Source organism: Anser anser (genome assembly GCF_964211835.1).
Source record: "Anser anser genome assembly, chromosome: 1".
Lineage (NCBI taxonomy): Eukaryota > Metazoa > Chordata > Aves > Anseriformes > Anatidae > Anser > Anser anser.
Window position 1 is genome coordinate 210,150,221 of NC_139720.1, and position 24,081 is coordinate 210,174,301.

Below are 24,081 nucleotides of genomic sequence, written 5' to 3' on the forward strand. Positions count from 1 at the left end.
CACCTCTGTAAATTCCTCTCTTTCTCCCGTGACTAGAGAGGGAGCCTTGAGGGCTGACTCAGGTTAGGTACTTAACTTGTAAAATCAGTTTTGCCATACAGAAAATCCAATTTATAGCACTGTGGGTCTGGTTTTAGTCCCATTAGATCTCTTTGTCTATGAAGTGGCACAGCCAAGCTTGTGCATCCCGAATGTATTGAGTCCAAGCTGATTAAAGAAGCCTGTTAGGCAAATAGATTGCACACCCTATGCAGAAATACCAAAGCTTATTAATGTCCTTTGTATCTCCCCAGATTGGGACTTTTCTTGTCCTGGGCTTCTCTATCACAGCCCTCTTCATATTATCTGTACTCTGGGGAGATCAGTGGAAAACAGTCCGCCTCTCATTCCAGGTAAGAGGTTTGTTTGAAAGGAGGTTCTTTGAAAAAAGCAACTGGTTTCTTGAAGTATTGTGTGGCAATCAGTGGAAAATATTCCATATGGTAAATGTTTTTCACATGGGTTTTCCTGGCAGTCTGTGCAGTTTTGCATAGACTTTTATTAAGACTTAACATTTCCCGTAGGAAGGAAGGAAGCCAAGACCTGAGGTTTGGTATCAAGCTATTTGTTTGATATAACATGTCTCCTTTGGGGAAGTCGTATCTTTTTTTCCCTTTTTTTTGGCAAACTTGTTTTAAGTGCACTGTTAATTAGCAGGTGCTGAGGGCAGGTAAATCAGATCCGTTTGGCTGGTGGGGTTACTGGAGTGAGAACTCACTCCCTACTCAGCTCATGCCAGCTCAGCAGCTTTTAGCATTAGCCCAATTTCAGTCTCCTGCGACCCAGAAGAACTTCATTCCCTGAGGAAGGGAATCAGGGCTAATGCACTGGCAAAGGTAAAGAGAAAGTGTCAGCTTCTCCTCCCCTTTTCAGACTCTAGGGGAGGAGGATGGGGAGAAGGAGACACAAAATCTTTTGGGTTTCCCACAGGTGTGGTTTATTTTGGGTGTTCATGCCCTTTGAGATGCTTCAGCTGCTGTTCCCAAAGGACACCAGTCTTTAGCAGATCCTGTGTTCTGTCCACTAGCCCTGCATAACTATCTCAAATATCCTGGACATCTCAGGTGGCACCTTTGTTTATGCAACTGCATCCTGCTTCTGGTCAAAAGAAGTTGGGATCAGGTATCCAGGGCAGACGTTCTCACACACAATGACATCTCTCAATGACTTCTGCTTTTCTTCAACCCTTACATTTTAGAGAGTTGGCCAAGCGGTAGGAAAGGCTGAGGAAATTCCGGTTTGTTGACATTAGATTGATGATTTAGTTGCAGTGGAGATGACTGTTACATGGATAAGATTGGACTGGATTAGATTGGATTAAAACTGGTGCTCTCTGGAAGATGTTCACAGGTTATGACGTAGTAGTAAAGGTGATTGTTTGCCAAACCATCCTGGACAAGGACAGACTTGTCCCTTTTGGCTGGTTGAGAGGAAAGGAGAGCTTTATACTGAAGTGAGGAGCACTCCTCAGTGCGGGGAACCAGCCAGGCACATCTCTCTGCCCTGACTCAGGAGGTGTTTTGTGGATCCAACCTGGGTGTGGGAGAGAAGATAAACTGCTGATGTCCACAGCAGGAGCCCATCTATGTGGGAGGCTGCAGCTGTGTTGGGGCTTGTTTCTGTCTGTATCGACACTTCATCCTTTGAATAAAATCCTTTTTTCTCCTTTCCAGATCACAGCCCCCTATCTCCACATAGGGGCAATAACTATCATGGTCCTCCTCTCCTGGCCCATGGCTCTGTATGCCATCAGAGCAGATAAGAAAGGTACAGTAGCTCTGCTTCCTGCTCCCTGTATGACAAAAGACACATATCAGTGTGGAAAATCAAGCGTGCAGGAGCCGTTTCCTCCCACATCCACATTCCAGCTAGAGTTGAATTTTAGTTTTTGAGTATTCCAGAGAAATTAGCAGGGCTGGGGCTTAGCCTATGCACTGTCTCGGGCCTGTCCATACTTGTTAGTGATTTGCATGCTACCTTGCAAAGTTTTGGTGTATACCAAGGTAGTGACAAGCCCTAAAGATAAGGAGATTAGCAAAAGTCCCCAAGTTCTAGATCATGCGTGAAAATTTGGTCAGAATTTTGCAGGAGAGAGCAACCAGTGTCCGAAATTGCTATGCTCAGTTTCACTGTCTCAGAAAGTCAGTCCATACTAGAGGATCTTAGGAGAAGCCAGATAGGATGGGGAAAAGAGCTTTCAGATTGGTTGTTAAGGAATTTTGCTTTCCTTTCCTGGTGTTATCCCTTTGAGAGCTCCAGGAAGTGTAAGGGCAAGGAGTCAAGAACAACTGCAGAAGAGCCTGGCTCTGGCTCTTTTTCTCTGACCCAGTTTCTCCATATATCCAGTGTTGTCTACATGACACCCATCTGCAGATGTTGAGTTGTAACAGAAACCATTGACTTCAGACAGAATGTGCTGGTGGGAGCATTTTGTTTCCTACCTAGGAATTTCTCTACATTTAACTGCAGCTGGGGGTAGGGAGGAACATGTTGGGACCCAAGACTTTACAACCCACTGTGCCTAATGGTCACTCAACTCCATACATTGACTTGGTGTAACCCCAAGTTCTTTCAGAGCCACTAATACAGTGTGCAGAGGGGTGGTGGTACCCACCTAAATAAGGAATTTTGGTGCACAGGTGCTTCTCAGAGGAACTGTTTCATTCTCTGAGGTGAAGGTTGCCCACTGGGACTCTTGAGTAATATGTCAACAGACTCCAGAGACCATAGGTAATGACTTGGCAGGTTTCTGAGATGCAGTACCCATGCAGTCAGTGTCAGTAGGAGACTGCATGTCACATACAGAAAGCCACTGACAGCAGTCTGAAGGAACCAGGGAAGCATTCACCTGGAGGGGAATGAAACTTTAAAATGTTGCCTGCTCTTATTTGAGTAAGAAAAAAAAAAAAAAAGCATCCTTCTGTTGAGGATCATTCCTCTACAGGTGGGGGAAATTGCATTGCATCATCTCCAATGAAAAAGAAATGAAGGCTGTGTCTTGCTGGAAGGCATAGTGAGATGCAATTGCAGCACAAAACTTGCAATCCTAGCCTAAACAGCCCAAATCCTTCTTTGTCCTGGACTGTATTGTTTGGACAGACGGTGAAAATTAGGGGAAGAAGGGATGGAAAATGGGATGGGACAAAGCCCAACAGTTACTTAGCTGGAGGGCTGTATTAAAAGTCAAGCTGCAAGGCAAACGCTGTGCTACCAAATGGATTAACTCTAGCATTCCTCCTTCAAATTTTTGCAGTTGTTCAGGTGGTAATTGTTGGTCCATACCTGGCTATCCTTCTCTTTCTTTTCTTGATACCTCTGGGGATGTACTCTCCTTGCATCAGAGAGGAGGGGACACTTGGACCAAAGCCAGCCCTCATTGGACACCGCGGAGCACCGATGGTAGGTTTGGAGAAGCTATTTTACATCATTTCCTCATCCTGTGTGCTGTTGCCTTCATCATCATCATTTTTTCCCCCCAAGAAATCAATGGAGGGTGGAAAGGGAGACATTTCCGTTTGGAACTGTGTGCCAAATGATCGCTCTGTGGGTTTGCTAACAGGGAACCCTGAGGGACATGGTGGGTTTGGTGGCTAAGGTGGAAGAAAGCAAACGGGAGACTTTAACAAGATAATGGTGGTCCTTTAATACAAAACAGGCGTTACAAGGAGACAGAAAGTATTTACAGAGTCCTCCAGAGTGTGTCTAAAGCCAGTCTGCTCATGGCCCATTTTTTTTCCCCAGCTGGCACCAGAAAACACTGAGATGTCATTTCAGAAGACAATTGAACATGGTGGGGATGGTCTTGAAACAGATGTCACCATTAGGTAAGGGAAAAACATCACACTTCCCAAAGCAGATACTTCTTCTAAGAGTTGCCTTTGGAGCCATGTAATTTTGGGCAATTTGGTTCTGCCAACGGCTGGGACAGGGTCCCTCAGCTGCTGCATGATGCTAAGGGCTGTGGGACATGGCTCTTCTCAATAAGCTCTTATCTAACAGTCATTATTTCTACAGTATATTTTAAATACTTTTGCAACATACAGAGACAAGTTCCTACTGTAGTCTGACTTCCAGGCCTCACTGAAGGTCTTATCAGGCCTAGAAACCACCAGAAAATTGTATTTAGACCTGTGCCATCATTGATATAATTACTAGACCTTTAATTACCTTTGTGTATGGGACTCCTTGCCATGACCTTCTAACCTACTGGGCAGGATGAGCAGTTTCCAGGCACTAAGTAACTAAAATACTAATACTTAGGTGTTCTATTAATAAAGACCTTTCTATAAAAGAGAATTTTGCCTTTCTATCCATTTAAACTTCAGTCCTCTGAAACCTGTAGAAGCACTTTGGTGTCAGCAAAAAGAGCCTTTGGCCACAAGTTACTACCCATTTTCTTTTAGGGGCTGGCAGGCATAAATGCCACCATCTCCACTTTGCCCCTGAGAAAAATGAGTCACAGTGAGGTACAGCTTCACCAAGGTCACCCAGAAATATTTAAGCTTGAAACAGTTTGGTATCTTGAGTGTCAGCCTTCTTTCCTACCCTACCCTCTGCTCTAAGGGAGGCTGTACTGCTGCATTCATGGTGGCCCACACGTTGTTCTCACCTGGTTTGACTCTGCTTGTGCCATGAATGATCTCCACTCCAGGTGACCTGAATTCTTGCTCTCCAACAGCTACGACGGAGTTCCTTTCCTCATGCATGACAGCAGCCTGAGGAGGACAACCAACATCAGGGAGGTCTATCCCAACGACACTGCTCAAAATGCAGCCTTGTTCTCCTGGGATACCCTGAAGGAGTTGAATGCTGGAGCATGGTTCCTTAAGGCAAGCACCATAAATGACTGTGATGTTGTAGAAGAGACACTGGCTGGCTACAGCTTATTAGTATGAAAGTTAGGAGAGAAACTTTTGGTTGAGCCCACACTTAGTTGGTAGAAGTCATTCAGTTGGGGGTCTCCTTGCTTTGTCCTTTTGGCCTTTAGGCCTAGGAGACCTATTTTGTTTGGCTGGTGGGTGTTCTTGTAGCTCCTTATCATGGCAGCAGCAGAACAGATGGTCTGGAGAAAGAAGAAAACAGGTACTTGTGCAAGGTTCTGTGTGTAATACGGTTTACGTGATGGGACAGAGAAGAACAGCAGAGCTAGCTACACAATTTATGTCCCAGAAGCAGTGTCATCTGGGTTAATTATCCATGTTTCTCAGGTAGAAGAGCTAAGCAGAATAGAATATCCTCACCTACTGAGGGTTGATGCCAAACTTTTTCGCTTACAGAGGTATGAAATGTTTGCATGCAGCTTGCTCCTAGATATGACTGGCTGACTGATTTCCTTTTTACATCTGTTTGTTTCTAGGACAAACCCTTTTCATGCATGGGCTCACTGTCAAGGGCAGATCAAAACCAGGCAATGAATCAGTCAATTTACAAGCTAAGTAATTTCTTGCGCCTTGCAGACAGTCAGAATAAACTTGTTATATTTGATCTCTACCGCCCTCCAGAGAAACATCCTTACAGGTACTCGTGGATCAACAGAACCCTGGAAGTCATCCTCAATGAGTCCGGGATTAGACCCAATCTGGTAGGCTGGCCCAGTTGAAGACCTATTGATGGACAATATTGTCAAACTCAATCTGGCCTACACTGAAATGTCCAGTGAAGATATCCGGTAGGTTGCAGTTTCAGCCCGAAGTGCTGTTGTCTAGAGGATATTTGCTTCATGTGTGTGGCAATGCCTCCCTCCGGTGACCAGCTCTAGGATCTACAGCATTTTTGGCAAGAGCTCTTTTAGGTTGTGGCCAACCCTGTTACATTTTGGAGTTGAAGGACTTTATTTCATTCCTACTGTATACCCCGTGTAGGGCCAAGAGGTAGCATACGTAGCAAGGAGGGTAGCACCCCTCCTTGTCCAAGTCCATATCTACTTCACTGGGATCTAAGGATTTTCTGACTAGAAGGATGCAGGTGTCTCCAGGTTTCTACACATGCCATCCTCAGTATTGCTAATAATGAACCATAGAGAATGAACAAACAACTATTTAACCTCCTATGGCCTCCACAAACATCGGTGTGAGTGCATAATGCTGTGGTGAGAGAACACAACACTCTTGTAGATGGTATTTTGGAGACTTCATTATTGTCTCTGTTGCTACCAGTACTCTGTTGCTTGGGACACACTAACAGTGTAATCTCTCCAATGGAAAGCTCCACATTTATTGAAGGATTCTCCAAAATGGTTGTCTTACATAAACAGATATTTTTAAAAACACATATGAAATGTCTTACCTATCCAGCTCTCCTTTTGTAAACAGGATTTTTTGTTCTTTCCCATGCTCAAAAGCATTGAAAAATAATTAAAAACAAGTATAAGAAAACGTTTAGCCCTTTGGATAATAATAATGTCCATGTTTTCTTAATGATAATTTTCCCAACATTTAAAATGCTAGGTAGATCCATCTGGGTAAATCTGGGTAAATCCTGGGCAGACTATAGATAAATTTACAAATACTCATACTGATGATACATTCCCTTAGAGTTATACAGAGAAATGGTATCACTTCATATTAAATTTCAGTAACTTATAAGGACATCACAGATGGCCAGCTGTTGCTGCAAACATAAGAAATGTGAATAATGACCTTGAAGATTATTTTAAACACACTATTGGGAGATGACAAATGCATTTTTAGGTGGAATACTGAATATGAGCTGGCAGCCCCCAGCTGGATTGTCCCCCTGGGCCCCGCTCTCGGGAGGCCCCCCCTGCAGCGCTGCGTTCAGCTCTGGGCCCAGCACAAGGACACGGAGCTGCTGGAGCGGGCCCGGAGGAGGCCGCGAGGATGCTCAGGGGCTGGAGCAGCTCTGCTGTGGTGCCAGGCTGAGAGAGCTGGGGGTGGTGGGCCTGGGGAAGAGAAGGCCCCGGGGAGAGCTGCCAGCGGCCTGCCAGGGCCTGCAGGGGGGGCAGGGAAGCTGGGGAGGGACTCTTTGTCAGGGCTGGGGGGACAGGACGAGGGGCACCGGCTGGAGCCTGGCAGGGGGGAGGCTTCGGGGAGGCGTTGGGAAGAAATTCTTCCCTCTGAGGGCGCTGAGGCCCTGGCCCAGGCTGCCCAGAGGAGCTGGGGGTGCCCCAGCCCTGGCGGTGCCCAAGGCCGGTTGGAAGGGGCTCTGGACAACCTGACCTAGCAGGAGGTGTCCCTGCCCATGTAGGGGTTGGAATTAGATATTATCAACCGATTATTGGCTGGTTGGGCTTCCTTTCTGTTCCTGACCTACGTCCTATAACAAGTTAGGACAGAATTGCCATACAGAATTGCCAGCTCTCCTTGATTCAGCCCAAAGGAAGTACTAACCTCCTTGCTTTCCTTAATGAAGGCAATTGCCTCTTGGTCTTTTAAAGGAAATACGCTGAGGCAAACATCACCACCAACCTCTATGTGATCAACGAGCCGTGGCTCTTCTCCCTGGCGTGGTGCTCGGGGGCACACTCTGTGACCACTAATGCTGTCCACACGCTGAAGAATCTCAGCCAGCCCCTCTTCCTCATGGTAAGCAGTGATCCTCCCTTGTTCCCGGGGTACAAAATGGGGGGCAGATATTCATGGCTACCTTTAGAGACCATGGGCTGATTTGTGCATGAATAAAGTCCCTCTGCATGCAGACGGACTTAACATGAACCTGGTTTACCTCATTCCTCTGAGCCATACCAGGTATCATCACCCTCATTTCCTGGTTCTTTTTGGTCCATGGAGAAGAACCCTGGTTGGCTGGACTTGGAGACTCAGGCCTGACATGAGGGAAAATAAGTCATACTGAAACTTGTCTAGGGTTAAAGGAAGGGGCCTTTGAGGGTACATGTGGATATCGCATGAGGATTTCAATCTCTAAGCTTCTAAAGAACCTTATTGCTGTCAAAAGTTCCTAAATCCCAGGAACGCCTACATTCCTTCTCAACTTGGTCTGTTGTCACAAGCCCAAAGGGAAAAAAAAAAAAAAAACCCTGCTGTGAGGAACTTTTCACATTGCTTGTCTGCCCTCTACTGTGCCTTTGACAACCTATAGGGCTACGGAGCACCTGGGTCACTGGTCTCACCAGAGTCCCTGCATTCAGGTTACCACTCTGAATGACTGGTTTCACACTCTTGAAGTAGATTTTACAGTGCTTCCATCTCCCACCCAGAAAACCGCATCATTTCAGTCCATTCTGAGGGCGGGAGTGGTCTGATGTGAGGACAAATCTTCAGATGCTCTTGGACTTGAAGCAGGAGCCAACCCAGCCCCTCTCTGGTTTTCACTTAAGTACAGTTTTTCCAGGGGCAGCCAAATGCCATCTGTTGATATTAATGTCATAGGGAAGCAAAGGAAACTACAGGGCCTGCCTGTCCAAACAAGTCCCTGTTGTATTTACTGTGATGTGGTCCAGTCTCCTTGGCCACCCAGCGGACTTGTCCTTATTGAGACTGATGATTTTGCACCAACACCCACTGGCAGGTGACCTCTTTAAAATGCCACCAAATACCTTAAACACCGTAAGGATATTACTTCACATGCACACCAGGGAGCTGAATTGCTAGGATCAAGAAGCAAGGAGGAGCTAGAGCAGCTTTCTTGCGTATTTCGGGGTCCTTGGTGTTGGACACGTCCTCTGTTGTTCCCTTCCAGACGCCGCAGCAGTACAACATCATGTGGATCCTGACGGACCTGGCCTCTGTGCTCCTCATCTCACTCATCTTCGCTCTGCACTGGTAACTACTGAGCTGCTAGTGGCCGTGCTAGCCTCATCTGTTGTCCCCCTTGGAGGAATGAAGGGATGCTTTCAGTGACCTGAAGGGTTAAAACTGCTCTAGAGGACATCTTCCTCTTCAAGAATTAGAAAAAAAAAAAAAAAAAGGCCTTAAAGTCTCCAAAAACCTCTGCACTGCTCCTGCTTGCTATATATTTCCCTTTCCTTTTGGTAACTCAGACATCACCTACCCAAAGGATTCAGTGCAGACTTGGTGTGTTTAGAGTAGCAGCAGAATCCAGTTATCAAAGCTGGAAAACGAACTGATTTTTCTATTTTTTACTATTTAGATTATTTGGACATTGGATGTAACTTAGGAGGAGAGCTCTCATTGTTAATATTTGTGCACCTCATGTCTCTGTCTGCATATATCAGAGTCACTGAGGAATCCATCCTCCCAGACGAACTATCTGAAATATGAAATATACCCAGAAATACCTGAGTGTCACAGACACTATTTTCTTTCTTTCTGTGCTGTCCAAGACATTATCTATGTTTAATAACGGAGAAACTGGGGTCAGGCTGCTGGATGCTCAGCTCTGCCGTGGTTGGATCAGAAGCCAGGCTGTGCTCCTACAGCAGGAGGTGCTGGGCTCAGCTCTTCACCTGCCTGTGGGTGGGTGGAGGGACCAGACCAGCCAGCTCGGGGCTGTTTTCTGCAGGGGTGCTGGGAGCACAGCTCTGCTGCGGGTCACAGCAGGGGGAAAGATCAGGAAGATCCTGGGTGAGCAGCCTGGCTTGCTTATAAGCATGGCGTGGTTATGTGGAGTGCTTTGGTGTGGAAAAGGAGAGACAGCTATACTTTTGCTTTGGAAGGCTGGAGAGGGATTAGTCAAAAAGGCGCCTTCAAAATGCTGTTTTACACGTGAAACGTGGACACTTAGACATCACAGCTGTGCATCAGGATCCCTTCTCACTAAAAACTTGAGCAAACCCTCAGGTACCAGGCCAGGTCCTGCCCTGACAAAGTAGAAAAAGGGTGATCGGGGCTCCAGGGAGCTGCGGGGGGAACCACAGCAAGCAGTGGCCTGATCCAAGCACTTTGCCCCTGGCAGGTGGCGAGAGCGGAGTTTCTCCTGCTGTGCCCACGATGGTGGCTCGATGCTGGAGAGCGGCACCTACAACAAGTTCAGGACAGGTGAGCGGGGTGAGGGGGGGCAGGAGATGGATCCTGCTCGGGGTCACCTCTGTCACGCCCATGTCGTGGTGAAGGATGGATGGGTTATCTCAGCATGGGTGCAGTGCTGTGGTTCCTCCCCAGTGATGAACATCACTTTTCATCAAAGCCATGAGCAACCTTGAGCTCTGCTTCAAGCAGAGGTTGGACCAGAGAGCTCCAGAGGTCCCCTCTGACCTGCTTTACTCTGGGATGCTGTGAAAAAAGAACAGAAGGGCACTGAGCACTCTCAGATCTCCACGGCAAGGTGGGGTCTGTTGGGGATACCCCCATGCGCCAGATTTCTGGACTAAAGGAGCAGACAAAATGACCCAACCTGGGCTGCAGGATTTTTTTTGGCCAAGCTGTTTGCTTGTGACTGCTGGCAAAATAGCTGGAGGTGTGTCAATAGCTCACTGCTTGTCTTCTGTTGCAGAGCTCAGCAACATGCCTGCTGTCGTGGCCTGACGCGGGCAAGGAGGAGGTGCAGACCTGCCATCTCGCGGAGGATCGGAGAGCAAAGCCTGCCCTGCTGCCCCTTGCTGAGGTGCAAACAGCAGCCTGCCTGGCGAGGGGCAGCCATTTGCCACCACGACCCCGATGGAGATGAGCACTGACCTTGTTCTCCTGTTGCTTTCCTCTCAGTCCCATGCCTGGCAGGGATCCCTGGGGTGTAAAGGAGCACAGATGGGGCTGCGTCCATGACGAAGCTGTGCACCACGGTGAAAGGATTAAACCTCCCTGGCAGGATTCGTGTAGGAACCACCATTTCCCTCTGAGACCACTGTACCTCATCCTGTAAGCCCTCCTGCAGTGTGTAAGCCCTCTGTTTGTGCAGCTTTGTTTTTATCTTCGCTGCAAACACCCGAGCACCCTCTGGTCCTCCTTGCCCTTGGTTGTCCACATCTCTCCAGTCTCCTGTCCACACACTCCCTTCCTCCTCTCAGGTCTGCTCCAGCCCCAGGAGCTCCCCAGCCCCACCACGACGGTCAAGTGCTGCTGGATGGTTCACCAGGGTCTGTGCCTCTCCATAACACAGGCAGGGACAGCTTAGGTTTTCCTTTCCCCTCCTCTAGTCCTGCCGTAAACCCCAATGGGACAGACTTCACCCTGGCTGTGGGTGAGGGAGTATTTTCCACAGATGCTAAAGGATTTCTTGGTGCCTTGGCCATGTGACTACCGGGACAGTAACCAGGAGCACAACACTTCTTCATCGAGCTGGGTGTGAACTGGTTCCACGAGGTGTCCTGTTTGCTTTTCCCTTGGGAAGGTCTTTGTTACCTGCTCTGCATCCTGGGATTTATTCCGATTTTCATTTCTCCCGGTGGCTGCTGGCACATACAGGGAAGGAATTCCATGCCTTGTTCTGCAAGGGAGATGTGAACATCTCCAGGTTTAAGCCATACATTTCTACTTGAACAGATAATAAAAACTTTTTTTTTTTTTCTTTTGTAAATTTTAGGTGATGTTTTAAATACAGTTTGGCTCTCCAATCCTGTTTTGTTCTTATTCTAGGGGATTGGGAAAGGGGAAGAACGTGGCATTCAGATCATCATCATTCAGAGGTGTGTTTTTGCTGATTAAACATATCATCACAAATAAAAGGTGAAAGGGAAGTACAGGGTTTCAAAGTTAACTGTGCTGAAAAGCACTCAAATTTTCTAAGCTTGCAATTTTGAGGTATTTTGGAGGCTAGATGTGCGAAAAAGCAGTAGCTTCCCTTGGAAAAGGGCAAAAGGATTGGTGTAGAGCAGCTCCAGATCTATGAAGCGTGCAGAAAGGATCCTAATGATGGTGTTAGCTCCCTACCCCCCTTCTTAATTTTCTTAATTTTTGTGTCCACTGACGGTTCGCTCCCCCTTGCCGGATATTCTCACCAGGAGCCCCGTTCCACCAGAAGTCCTCTCCCTGCTGAGGACCTGGGGGCCCTGATCCCACCCGTGGAGCCACCACCACGACTGCACAGTGCAGGACAGCCTCCCGCAAGCCACTTTATGCCTTTTAATGAGAATATTTCACTTGGACATACGTTTTTTTTCGTGTTACATTGCTCGGTGTGAATACAAAGAGGCCAGCAGATGCTAATACATATGACACACAGGCACACGCACACAAGAGTCCCAGCACCCCCTAAATGGTGGGGTGCACGGGAGGCCAACAGAGCTGTGAACGAAGGGACGAGGGTGGCGGTGGGGGAAAGCTGGCCCAGACCAGCACTGGAGAACATTGCTAGGCTGCATCGTCTACTGAGCGTGTTGTGGGCGGCAGGGGTGGCTGGAGGCTCGTCGTGGTGGTAAGGGGGATCTCCTAGCAGCCCTGGCTGGCTGGTGGACGTCTCCAAGCAGCATTTTGTTTGCTTTGGTGGAGAGACCGAGGTCCAAAGCCACTGCTGTATCCCCGTCAGATGCCGTGCTCCTGGTGGCCTGGCAGGTAGTGCTCCTGGTGCCACAGCGCTGGGAGACTGAGCCCAGTAAGCCCAGCAAGGGTTACTTGAGCTTAACTGGTTAGTGACACCAACATCAGCTCTCAGCAGACACTTCTCACCCCTCCTGATGCCACCTGCCCAGGAACGTGCTCCTCTGAAGCCTGGATTTTGGAAAGGCACCCCATGCTCCTTCCCCTACCTCCCCCCAGACGCGACATGCCTTTAGCCTCCTCTCTGCCGGCAGGTCCCAGCTCTGGTCCAAAGGAGCTGCTCCACACTGCGTGGTGCTGGGTGGACAATGGGACAACCAGCCAGCAGATCGGCAGGGCCAACCAAAGATGGAGAAAAACCCTCTGAAATCATGGGCCTGTGCTCTCTGAGAGTGCTTCAGGCTCCAACCGGGACTGGCAGAGAGCCCTTTTATACAGCAACACACACAAAAGCACAACAAAATCATTAAGTTTTTTCCAGCTGTGATGGCCAAGTCCGTGTTTAGATCAGAGCCCTTTCTGCACATGGGCTTGGCCACAATCTTCCAAGAGCAGGAACTTCGAAATCCCTACGTCCACGTTGAAGCTTGCAGTAAAGATCCTCCCAGGGTTAATTTGTCTGGACACAAGGGGGGCAAAAGGAGATGACATCTTCTGAGCTTCACTTCCAGCTGAGCCCTTAGGTTGGGGAAGATGTGCCCCAGTCACTGGCTGTCACGGTGCCAGGGGGATCCTAGGGCGAGGAATTGTCCTGCAGGTCGCCCTCAGCCCTGAGTCATCGTCCAGATACCAGCGCAAATTGCGGGATATTTTTTTTTCTTTTTAATATTTTAAAAAATAAATAGAAGAAGAAACAGAACTTTAAAATTTGTTCTTTAAATATTTCCAGCATTGCACGGACAGCACTTCAGTACTCTAGCCTGTTCGATCAGTGGTTTGTTTGTTCTGATTCCTGGTTAAAATGTGCTCCTCCCAGCCTGCTTTTTCTTCCTGTCCTTAAGAACACGGTGTATTCTTCTGTGATGTCAAAAAACAAGCCCCGCAGTGTTCATCAGACACCTTTCCAGCATGGACTGGGGCTCTGCTACTCCTCTTCAAACCTGAAATGCCCATAAGCTCACCAAAAGCCGTTAGCATCTCAATAGCTCTCTCTTTACTTAAAATAAAAACACAAACCAAACCAAGCCACACGCACACGCACACACACACAAATCCTCTTCCCAGAGCCTTTTTGATGGCAGCTGTTGGGTTCAGGCAAACGTCCTGCCGGAGTTTCTTTGCTCAGTCACTGCCTGAGAGCGGTGGTGTCCCCTGGAAATCTTTGAGGTTTAAGGTGGAGTCGGGGTGCAGGGTGGGGAAGGAGGACGGGGGGTCAGAGATAGTCATCCTCGCTCGAAGGGGAGGTGGGATTGGAGCCTTCGAGGTCAGAGTCCAGCGAACTCCCTGACGGCGTTCGGCTCATCTTCCACATCTGGGAGGCAAAGGTTCTCCCCCAGCTGCATGGGTACCCCACAGCCCTCAGCTGGCGAATTAGCCCCATGGCCACCTGCCAGTGGCTTCTTGCAGTTCACTTGCTACCCTTTGCACTCCTCTGTTTGCTCATGGCTGTTAGCATCTGGCTGATGTACGAGGTCAAAAGATCATCCATCTTGTAGCCCTGGTGAGGAGAGAGAAGATGTTACCTGCCTTTATAGCACAGCTTGGTCTCTGGCTCATGCCTCTTGAACACACTTGCTACAAGTCGTTAACTTATATATATGTTTCCAGGTATATTTTTCCCTTCTTTTTTTTTTTCTTTTTCCTTCTTCCTTTTTCCACAGTTCTCCTTGAGTGATATGGCCCTGACACAAGGATCAAACACAATTTACAGCGCAAGTCTCTCCCAGGAGGCTGCTGAGGCTAAGGATGTGTGGAGCTTTGGAAGGGGAGTGGATTTTTCAAATGGCCAAAAATAATGTGAACGCCCCAAATTAATAACAGGACAGGACTTTTTATCCTACATGCTTTGAGTTTAAGATAGACTAAGCAGAAGTGTTTTGTTTTCTTTTTTTTTTTCCTTGTGGCTGTTAGTAGGTACAAGCTGGGCAAAGGATCTTGGTAAAAGGACACCCCCTGAGCCCACATCTGCTTTGATACGTTTTTCACTCCAGTGACATGGAGCAGTGTCCCATGTTCCTGGGTCGGCAATGCCCCAAGAACCTCAGGCTTGCCTGTAACTTGGAAGATGGACCTAATGAGAGCCCCAGTTGCTTGGGCAGAGCCATGGTGTGAGTGCTGCTTGTTTGCTTACTACAGGCTTGTCCAGTGCTACTGCCCTGGGGGCAGTGGCAGGGAAGTCTTGGATGAACTCTGTGCTGCCATAAAGCTCTCCATGGATGCATAGGAGGTGAGGCCTTACACACTTAACATATCCCCATACTTAATATCTAAATCATCCCTAGGAAAAGCTGTTCTGGAGACAGCAACCAGACAGTGCTGAAATCAAGGGGAAAAAATATAAAAATAAAAAAAGAAAAACACACATTGTTGGGTCTTCTATGAGACCACTTTCAGTCCAGAGAATCCCTGAGACATGGCTTATGGGAAGCAGTTTATTTTAGCCTGCCAAAGTCAGGATTTTTTCTAACTGTGCCCATCAATCTTTAACACTCCTTACCAGGGATGTCTCGCAGAGCAGCTTGCTTCCCCTCACCAGGTTGCCGATAGTTATATGGAAGTAGGTGTTGCCACTGCTCCAGTTGGAGATCTTGGTGAAGGGGTGAGTGATGAGAATATCCTGGTGGGAACACAAGACTCACACTCAACACGAGAGCCTCAACCTTTAACTTTCCTTCAAGCAGACCAAGGATGTCTGCTGAAATGAGAATATACCATGGCCTCACAGGAACAGCAGTGAAGTGCAAGACTGCGGATCCTCCATTCTCGTGGAGGACTGCTCTACTGGAAGGTCCATGTGGCTGGTGGAATAGCACAGCCTTTGGGATTAACCCTGTAAGGGGTTGGGGAGTTGGCTCAGGAGCACCTGGTGAAGACCTCAGTCTTGCTTACCTTGGTTTTGGGATCAATGAGGCTCACTCCATGCTTATTGATGGCAATTAGAAGGATTTCTGGATAATTTGGCTCTGTAGTTTGCTGTTGGAAATGAGATGAACTGGTTAGGGGAAGCGTCGTGCTAAATCAGGTGCTTTCCTATTTCCTCACCCAGTATCTTCTGCCAGCATTTGCATTTACATTTGGCAGCTAAATCACTCTGGGTGGAAAAATCACAGGATATTATTCAGATCCACTATGCCATCTAATGAACATGACAGAAATTAAGGTGCCTAAGTTCAAAGATATCATGAACGGTTTCAGCGTCATGTTTCCACACCATGCTTAATGTATGGTCCCTGAGTATGGGGGGTTGCAATAAGGTGCCCAGAGTTCTTGGACTTCATCACTACTGGCCTCCCCTGCCTGTGATGGGAACCTGGTGCCATGATGGGTGATCTGGATTGGGTTCACAGTGTGTGCAGGTGTGTGAAAATTACACGTTCCCCTTTCCCTTCACAAAACAGAGAATGGCTCTTGCCTCCTCAGCAGTACAGCTGCGAGGATAGACCTGAAGAGGACTGAGATACGTTGATGCTCTACAATGCCCCAGTATTGTAAAGAGACAGGGCAGCCATAAATGAGTATCTCAGCCCTTTACTGATGGAGAGACTTACATCCTTTCCCTGTCTTATCAGGGTTGTTCCACTCCAGGCACTGGGACAACCCTGCATACCTGGAACCCCTCCATGATACGGGACTTCTGATACTGTCTCAAAGCTGCCAGGGAACCCCCAGGCAGAGCAGGTACCTTCACTTCAAAGAATGCTGATCCAAATGTAGGCCACTTGAAGATAATCTTTAGGAAGGCAAGCTTGGCTTCTTCTCTCGTTTTGCCTGCGTGCTTATTGTAGTATGCCACGATGGACTGCAACAGAGAGGACAGCAGAGCTGGAGGGTTTGCATTACCTTGGACCAAAGATTTTTGCAGGTAAAGAAGCATCATGCTACAAAGACGGACTATCCTACCAGAAACCATAATTGCTTCACGGTAACTGGGCTTTCGCTGAGATTCATTAACAAACCACAGCATATGGTGAACCTGTGATCAGTTCTTCCTGCCTATTAGCTGTTCTCAGATGGCAAGTTTCTTGGGATGAGTAAATATTAATTGGGCCAAGAAAGTAGCTGGAGAAGTTTTCCAGGTGGAGACATCTATTCTAGTCTCTGCTCCAATGAACACTTCACAGAAGTGTTGGTGGGTCACTGGAGCAGAGCCTGGAACTAAAGTAGGTCCTTTCTTAGAAGCTGTACTGATGACTCCATTATAGGGATTATAAATTTTGATCTTTCAATTTTGGGAGCAGAAGGGACTGAGGGGACTTCGACACAGAGAAGCCAATAATTTGCTTGTTAGACACATGGCCAAGTTCAAGTCCCAGCAAACAGAAAGGACTTACAAGATTGTTTCTTGGCAGTGAGACATCTACATTACTTTATGGCCTAGACTTGTCCGTACCTGTGCCACAGCTCTCCTTGTGTAAAGCGGGGAGAATTGCCTTTCTGCTCAGCAGTCTGCCTTCAACATCAAAGCTTTACATGAGACCATCCCCTAGATGTGTCCATACAGCACTGCATCCACCACTACAGTCACAGCAACGTGCAGCACAAAGCCCACAACGTGTGTGTGTGTCTGAACACATGTACAATTCCTTCTCTTGGTGCTGTTGGAGAGATTGTGGCCCTTTTAAGGCTCAAGAGGGACCATGGGTCACTCCTTCTGGCAACCTGACTTCAGTGTTGAACATCAGACAAGTCACACGAGATGCTGGGTTTCCCCCCACCAAGCCTGACCTATGACTAAAGCTGCTGTTTTACCCGCTTCCAGTCATCTGGAGAGAGCTGCCGGACGAGGTCCTGAGGCACCAGCTCCTTCAGAAGCTTGGGGATGCTGGGGAAATAGGATTTGTCATCCTCAAACTTCACCCGGTAGATGAGAGCTGCCAACTGCAGGACCTCTTCCCGTGTACACTTGTGGTAGCCGCGCAGGTACTTTGGTAACTCCTGTATGTGGAAGAAAGCCATTCAGAAATAGAGGGGGTGACCTCAGACCTTCACCCTCTGGTGCTAAATCACATTTTTGGAGGTCTCCAGCTCCTGGATATGAGGCTCTGCCTTAGGAACACTCATAGTTGTTGTACCAAGTGTGGTGGACAGGCAGCTGCTCAGCTGAGACCACACTTGATGTCTAAAGATCCTCTCTGGCCTGAAACGTTCTCGTGTTACAGGGTGGTCCCTGTGGTAGGTATCAGATGTGTGAACCTACAGTCTTGTTCTCCCTCCCTCATTGCTGAAAATCCAACCCTTGTAATGGACAATTGGAATTGAATGGGTTTTTTTTCCTCCCTTTATTTTTCCTTTTCATTTTTTTTTCAATCTATTCCCCCATTACGAAAAGATGCTTGAAAATGTGTCAGGTAACTATCAAAGCATCAGAGGCTATGATAATATTAGGATAATTGCTTTATCCAGGCAAGAACACAGGGAACATCTGTGTATTTGCATACTTGTATGAAAAAGCTTTGGGACATGCACATGTCTCTTTCTTCCCAGATGAAACAAGTGCAGAAGAGCTGCAGCTTCTTGACTGGCTGCTGGGACCATCACAGCTCACGCCCAAGAATGAAGGAGCTGAAAACCTTCAGAATGCTTGTGAATTTGTACTCCCTGCTAAGGCTGAGTGCTACTGTGTCCCACTTCTTGCTACTTTCCCAAGAACATCTGGCCCAAATCTCAGCTGAGTTGGTTGCCTTACAGTGCATGAAGCCTGGTCCTTGCCATACAACCCAACTGTTCTTCATAGCTCTCTGTTGAAGGCAGGACTTTGTTCTGTTAAAAGTAAAACTTCATGCATCTGCACATACACAGTCTTTCCACCCTAATTCCTCCCAAAGTCTCTGCTGCTATCTCAGGTTCCCAGAGCACCTGGTAATAGTGGAAGATCGAATCTGCCATCGAATCCTTTCCAGGCGTTGTGTTGGTCCAGAGCTTTTTCATGAAGAACACTTGGTAGGTGAGGGAAGGCACTATACCTGTGCGAAGGAAGCAGGGAGCAGATCTGAGAGCAATGCTGAGAGCACCAGCCAGGTCATCTGTCAGGTTTTGCCCCCAGGGCTGGCACGGGCAGCACAACCACAGCAGCGTGGCCCATCTTTAAAAGGGCTGGAGGGCTCAAGGAGGGCTGTGCGTGACCCCAAAGGGAGAAAAGTCACTGTTACCATCTTTCGCTGGTCTTGCTTTCTTTATCCAGTCCGTCAGGTGTCTCACAAAGTCAAAGAAGAAATCGCCCTCGGGCACACTGATGACCTGGGGGCACAGCACATGGTTACAAAGGCTGAGGAAGCAGCGAGAGGCCACAGGCAGGGCTGGCTGTTGCCCCATCTCCTGCAGTTTTTGCTCACTGCTTTGTCTCAATTAGACTTCTCTGCTACAAACTGCTGATGCCAGAAAGCCATTGCCAACAACTCGCTCTAATTCCACCCATTAATTCTTATTGCACCTTCCTGTTTCCCTGGAGCAATTAATTTCCCTTCCTGATGACTATCTCTGTAGATTTCTTCCAGTTGCCCAAGGCAGCTCTAAGCTTGCACATTTTTCTTAATCCTTATAAACCAGCCAAAACCAGGACACCGTCTCAGCAACATGGGTCTTCTACCTCTTTCTCCTGATGGACCCTATCTCCTTTGCCCCAGATCAATGCAGCACCACAGGAACAGCTACCCAGAGGGGACCAGGCTGGCTCCATCTGGCAGTCCCCATGTGCTCTTTAACATTCAATTAATTCGCAATGCAGTGACCTCTTTGGGCAAAAAATGACAAAAATGACAACAAAGGCAAAAAAAGAGTGACTCTTGCCTCACTCTGGATCACACAGGGATTCGGTGGGCCACAATTAGTGTGAGATCCTGCACATAGGGTGGCACTGGCTGCATCACTCAGTCAGCAGGACACAGCAGGCTGCCACAGTGCTATCATCGGGCGTTAAAGCCACCTGCTCTCAACACAGGAGACCTTTGCCTGTTTGTGTTTTAAGCCCTTTGGGATGATTGCTGTGAAGCACCGAGTGTTTTGGCATTACCCCAGCCTCTGTGTGGGTCACTCACCTTGTCAGAGATTTTGACGAAGAGGCTGAAGCCTTCAGAAGATTTTAGGAGCAGCCTGTTGGAGATGTTCTGGCAGAAATCCTTGGCTTTTGTGCTGGACTCCACCTCAAATGCCTACAAAGAAAGGAAGATCATCACCACTGCTACCTCAAGATTAATTTCTGCTTCATGCTCTCTTCGAGGAGCTCTAGGCTCAGATATGTGAAAAGATGTAAGTGCCCACCACCAACGAAAGAAGTGATTTTATGGATTGTGGCTCTGGACATGTGAAAAGGAAATTTGCAGAAGTTCAGCCATGAACTTCTTATTGGGAACTTATTGGGAACTTAAACTTCTGCCAGTCCCATGCATGGCCACGTTTGCCTGAACCACCAGAACCCATGTTCCACATACCATGAGAGAATGGCCTGGAGCTCAGTGCCACTGCCCCTCAGTGCAAATGCGTGTTGTACCACAGGGACACTACTTGGCCAGCCCACCTGGGTGACTGCCATGGTCAAAGGGACCACAGACACGTGCCGAAGTCCCCTCTGCCTCCTTCTACTGGCTCTCACACAGATGCGTGTGTATAAAGCAGCTTATTACTAGTCACATAGAAAAAAATACTCAGAGTGATAAGAAGTCCCAGGAGATCTGTAAAACCCCGTTACAGAAAAACATGGGCACACACACAGCTACTGGAGAAGAATACCCTTTTCCCTTCATGGGTGTGCACTGCTTTTCACATAAACTCCCTTGGAAATACAAGAATTTAGTTGTGCCCAAGGGCATGATGAAAGAGAGGAGCAGGCAAACCTCACTGGGAGACTAATCAGTAGCATGAGAGAGTAGTACCTGCAAGGACATGCCTATCTGCTCCAGCCTCAATTTATCTACATGCCTTATTAATGTCTAAGATGATTAATGAAAGGTTCCTGAGTGCAGATGTTATGATTTCTGCATCATCTCAGGTCAGAATGGGGAATAATTTTAGTTTCCTTCTTGCCAGCTCCCAGCCCAGTCCCTGGGACTGGTACCCAGCTGGGTATGGTTTGGTGGACTGAATCTGTCAGTTGAGGCTGCAAATAACTGATGGCCAAGGCCTGTGAACCACTGAGGGCGTGGATGGAGATGAACACATCCTGTTTCTCTCTTCCTGGAGTCAAAATTTGCAGTGAAGACTGACTCAGCACCCATGTCTGGAGAAGGTGAATTGCAGGAAATCAGACCCCTGAGCTCCAGTCTTCTATCCTGCCTCACCAAGGTAGATAAGGATGGATCTTTCTGATGCTGCTGTTTCAGACTCTTCTGGGAAGGCTGAATTTTTTCTGAATCAGAAACAACAGTAGCCTTTTCTGGGATTTTAATAAGAAAATTGACATCCATCCTGACAAAAATGAAGTTTCCTTCTATCCCATTTACCTCATCGGTGTCATCAGGAAAGTAAACCTTGTGGAAAATCTGGGTGGTTTTGTGTTGAATGGCTTCCACTTCTACGAGATGGGGAGGGTACTTTCTGGATCCATTCCTGCAAAACAGGGAGAGGCAAGTGCCATAGCATCAGCAACATCCTCCACCCAAAGTCCTTTTAGTTCAGTTTGGCTGAATGCAGAGAAAGGCTGTGAGCTTCCAGTGTCCCTCCAACTACTACCAAAACATCTCCTACTTGTAATTTCTAATGCATATTTGGATGCTGTGACATGGTCAGGACCTGGAGGTCTTTTGGTGCTGTACCTTAGGGCTTTCTGGAGTCTTTGGATGCAGTCTGCTGCCAACGGGTGATGTTTTCGGGACTGCAGAAACCTCTGGACATGGGGCAGGAGGATGTTACTTGGAGGGAAAAGGCCTGTACACAACCACAGCAGCTCCCAGCCTTTCTCTTCACTGTACCTAAACGAGGAGAGATCCAGGAGGAAAAAAGTTATGGCGTGGACACTGCTCTGTGCTTTGGCATGGGTGGGTGGTTCTCAGCTAGAGGGGAGGAGACGTGCTTAGGCTCCAGATCTCCTTTGCCCAACAGAGGCTAGTGTCTTTGGCCCAAGCAAAACCAACGACTCTTACTTGATGTGGTTGTCCGTAAGCTGCTTCAGGGTCTGGCAGTAAATTTCATCCTTCAGAGGCTCAGCTTTCAAGGCACCTTCAAATATTTGGTCTGTCAGCTCATTGACTGAGCGGGTCCTTTTGGATGGGTAGTCACCCATGTACTTCAGCACTGGTGGGAGGCAGGAGTCAAGGATCAGCTAAGCGGGAGGTCTGGAGAAGCCCTTCTGTTGATGATGTGATAAAAGACATCCCACATTTGACTACAGAAGTGGCTGCAATTTGGTGGAGGGGGCACAGTGGTAAGGCTTTAAATTTCTTTAGGAGATGTCCAGCGAGCTCTCTCTCTTTTTCATGCATCATCTCAGGTCAGAAAGAACCACTTTGTGGTTGGGATGTAGGCCTAGGGAAGTTCTGTGACTACTGTGTTACCTGATCACACATAGTGATACCACTATAAAAGACCAGATTTTCAGCTGGTGTCATGAGGCAGAGCTCTGCAGACAGCACTGGAGCTGTGGTAACATAAACCAAATGATGACCTTCACCACTTCACCATATTGTACCTATTCTGCATGACAACAGGTCACAGTATTCTGAATAAATGTGTTTAACATGGAAAGGAGAATGATAAAATTGCAGATGTTCTCAATTTTTACCAGTCCTTTTAGTTCCTACTACTGCTGTTATTTGCTGCTAGGAGGAAAACTGTAGCAGCAGTAACTGTGCTGTAGCATCAGTACCGGGTTTATACCAACAGAACTGTTCGAACTAAAGTCTGTATCCTAGAGCAAAACCCTACCAAAACACAAAGGCGACTTCCACAGGTTAGATTTATATTTGTACTCAGCTTCTTTCTCCCATGCTGTCTTTATTCTGCCAGGAAAGTGATACTCAGGCATCAAGCCCTGTCCCTGAGGCCATGAGGACTAGTTTGTATCCATAATGATTAGGTCTACTCCCTTCTACAGCAGATGCATCCTGGAGAGTTGAAGCAAGCCAAAACAGAACTGTTGAGTTAACCGCTAAGCGATGTGTACCTGCAAGACTCAGTAACTTACTCCCTGGACCTTGCTTATGGAGAAGACACCCATCAGCTCTCAAGGATGCTCAAATACAGATTTCGGGATCAGATCCATCTCCAAGTCCATGACATGGTCCCAAAGCCCTTAAGAGGGACCAGAAACCTTTCTATGGGCTTTAGTTGGGTCTCTGAAGAAGCTGCTCAGCCCTTTGCCTGTCAGCCCTGTTGCCCAAGGGGTGCCCCAGGAAGTGGAAGGATATCAATGAAGGCCATGCAGGCTTCTTGGGACAGCTCCTCGCTCCCCAGGATCTTCTTCAGCAACGGCTGTTTGATGGGCTCACGGGTGTAACACCACAACTTGTCCTTCCCACGGCTCTTGGTGATCATGACCCTGCTCAGGGTGTGCTTGGGTGGTGGCCTGGTGGCAAAGGAAAAGCAAAAGGAAAGGTGGAGAGGTTACAGGGATAAAATGGACTGTGTGTAACCAGTGCTTCACCTGGAAGGCTGTTCACAACACCAGAATAAAGAACTCTTACACCAAGTGGCTATTCACAGTTTTACAGAGTATCTGTCTCCCGCTGTGTCCAAAGGTAGTCATTTTTCCTTTCCTAGGGCTCAGAAAAGTCCCTTTTGGACCCTACCCAAGCACCTTTTCTACTGAAATAAAAAAAAAAAAAAAAAAAAAAAAAAGCTTCTAACCACAAGAGAAGGGGTGATGGCAATGGGTGGTGAGGGAGATGGGCAGCAACAATGAAAGAATATTGCCCAGTAGAACAAACCCACCAGGGTGAAGACATCTCACAGGACTTGGTCTGTCTCCATGGGCTGCCAACCCCTCTAAACAGGAGCGGGAGTTTTTTGATCAGTCTGGTAAGCTACATTCAGCAGTGGTGCATGCTTTGGAGCTGAGATGAAAATGTCCCCACGTAATTCACCTGCTGCCTACGTGGTCTCAGGCTGTGTAAGGGATCACTGGGAAGGAATACTAGACCACTAAGCACAGCCTCCCACAGATTCACAGATTCACAGATTTCTCTAGGTTGGAAGAGACCTCAAGATCATCGAGTCCAACCTCCGACCTAACACTAAGTACTCCACTAAACCATATCCCTAAGTTCTACATCTAAACGTCTTTTAAAGACCTCCAGGGATGGTGACTCCACCACCTCCCTGGGCAGCCCGTTCCAATGCTTAATAACCCTTTCGGTAAAGAAGTACTTCCTAACATCCAACCTAAAACTCCCCTGTCGCAACTTTAGCCCATTCCCCCTCGTCCTGTCACTAGGCACGTGGGAGAATAGACCAACCCCCACCTCTCTACAGCCTCCTTTCAGGTAACTGTAGAGAGCGATGAGGTCGCCCCTGAGCCTCCTCTTCTCCAGGCTGAACAAGCCCAGCTCCCTCAGCCGCTCCTCGTAAGACTTGTTCTCCAGACCCCTCACAAGCTTGGTCGCCC

General features: G+C 47.8%; 2 protein-coding genes across 2 annotated transcripts in view; one reads left to right on the top strand and one right to left on the bottom strand.

Annotated features, from left to right (window-relative positions):
- The window catches only part of LOC310880958 (glycerophosphodiester phosphodiesterase domain-containing protein 5-like), a 32,002-nt gene extending 20,538 nt beyond the window's left edge, over positions 1-11,464 (top strand). Inside the window, 10 exon segments of the mRNA XM_083797510.1 lie at positions 294-392; positions 1,713-1,806; positions 3,293-3,438; positions 3,781-3,863; positions 4,718-4,868; positions 5,396-5,628; positions 5,630-5,707; positions 7,436-7,583; positions 8,698-8,780; positions 9,874-11,464. Of these exon segments, the coding sequence (XP_083653636.1) occupies positions 294-392; positions 1,713-1,806; positions 3,293-3,438; positions 3,781-3,863; positions 4,718-4,868; positions 5,396-5,628; positions 5,630-5,707; positions 7,436-7,583; positions 8,698-8,780; positions 9,874-10,120 (1,362 nt within the window). The 3' untranslated portion in view covers positions 10,121-11,464.
- A 498-nt stretch (positions 11,465-11,962) lies between these two features.
- LOC310883972 (unconventional myosin-VIIa-like) lies at positions 11,963-23,304 on the bottom strand. Its single transcript, XM_083805095.1, has 12 exons — positions 22,886-23,304; positions 21,623-21,776; positions 21,296-21,451; positions 20,984-21,089; positions 19,583-19,696; positions 18,698-18,785; positions 18,405-18,511; positions 17,298-17,483; positions 16,231-16,347; positions 15,438-15,521; positions 15,046-15,165; positions 11,963-14,046 (listed from the first exon to the last, which is right to left on the bottom strand). Exons 1-12 carry the CDS (start codon positions 23,010-23,012, stop codon positions 13,957-13,959), a joined length of 1,449 nt encoding a protein of 482 aa, XP_083661221.1. The 5' UTR covers positions 23,013-23,304; the 3' UTR covers positions 11,963-13,956.
- Between the last annotated feature and the right edge of the window lie 777 nt (positions 23,305-24,081).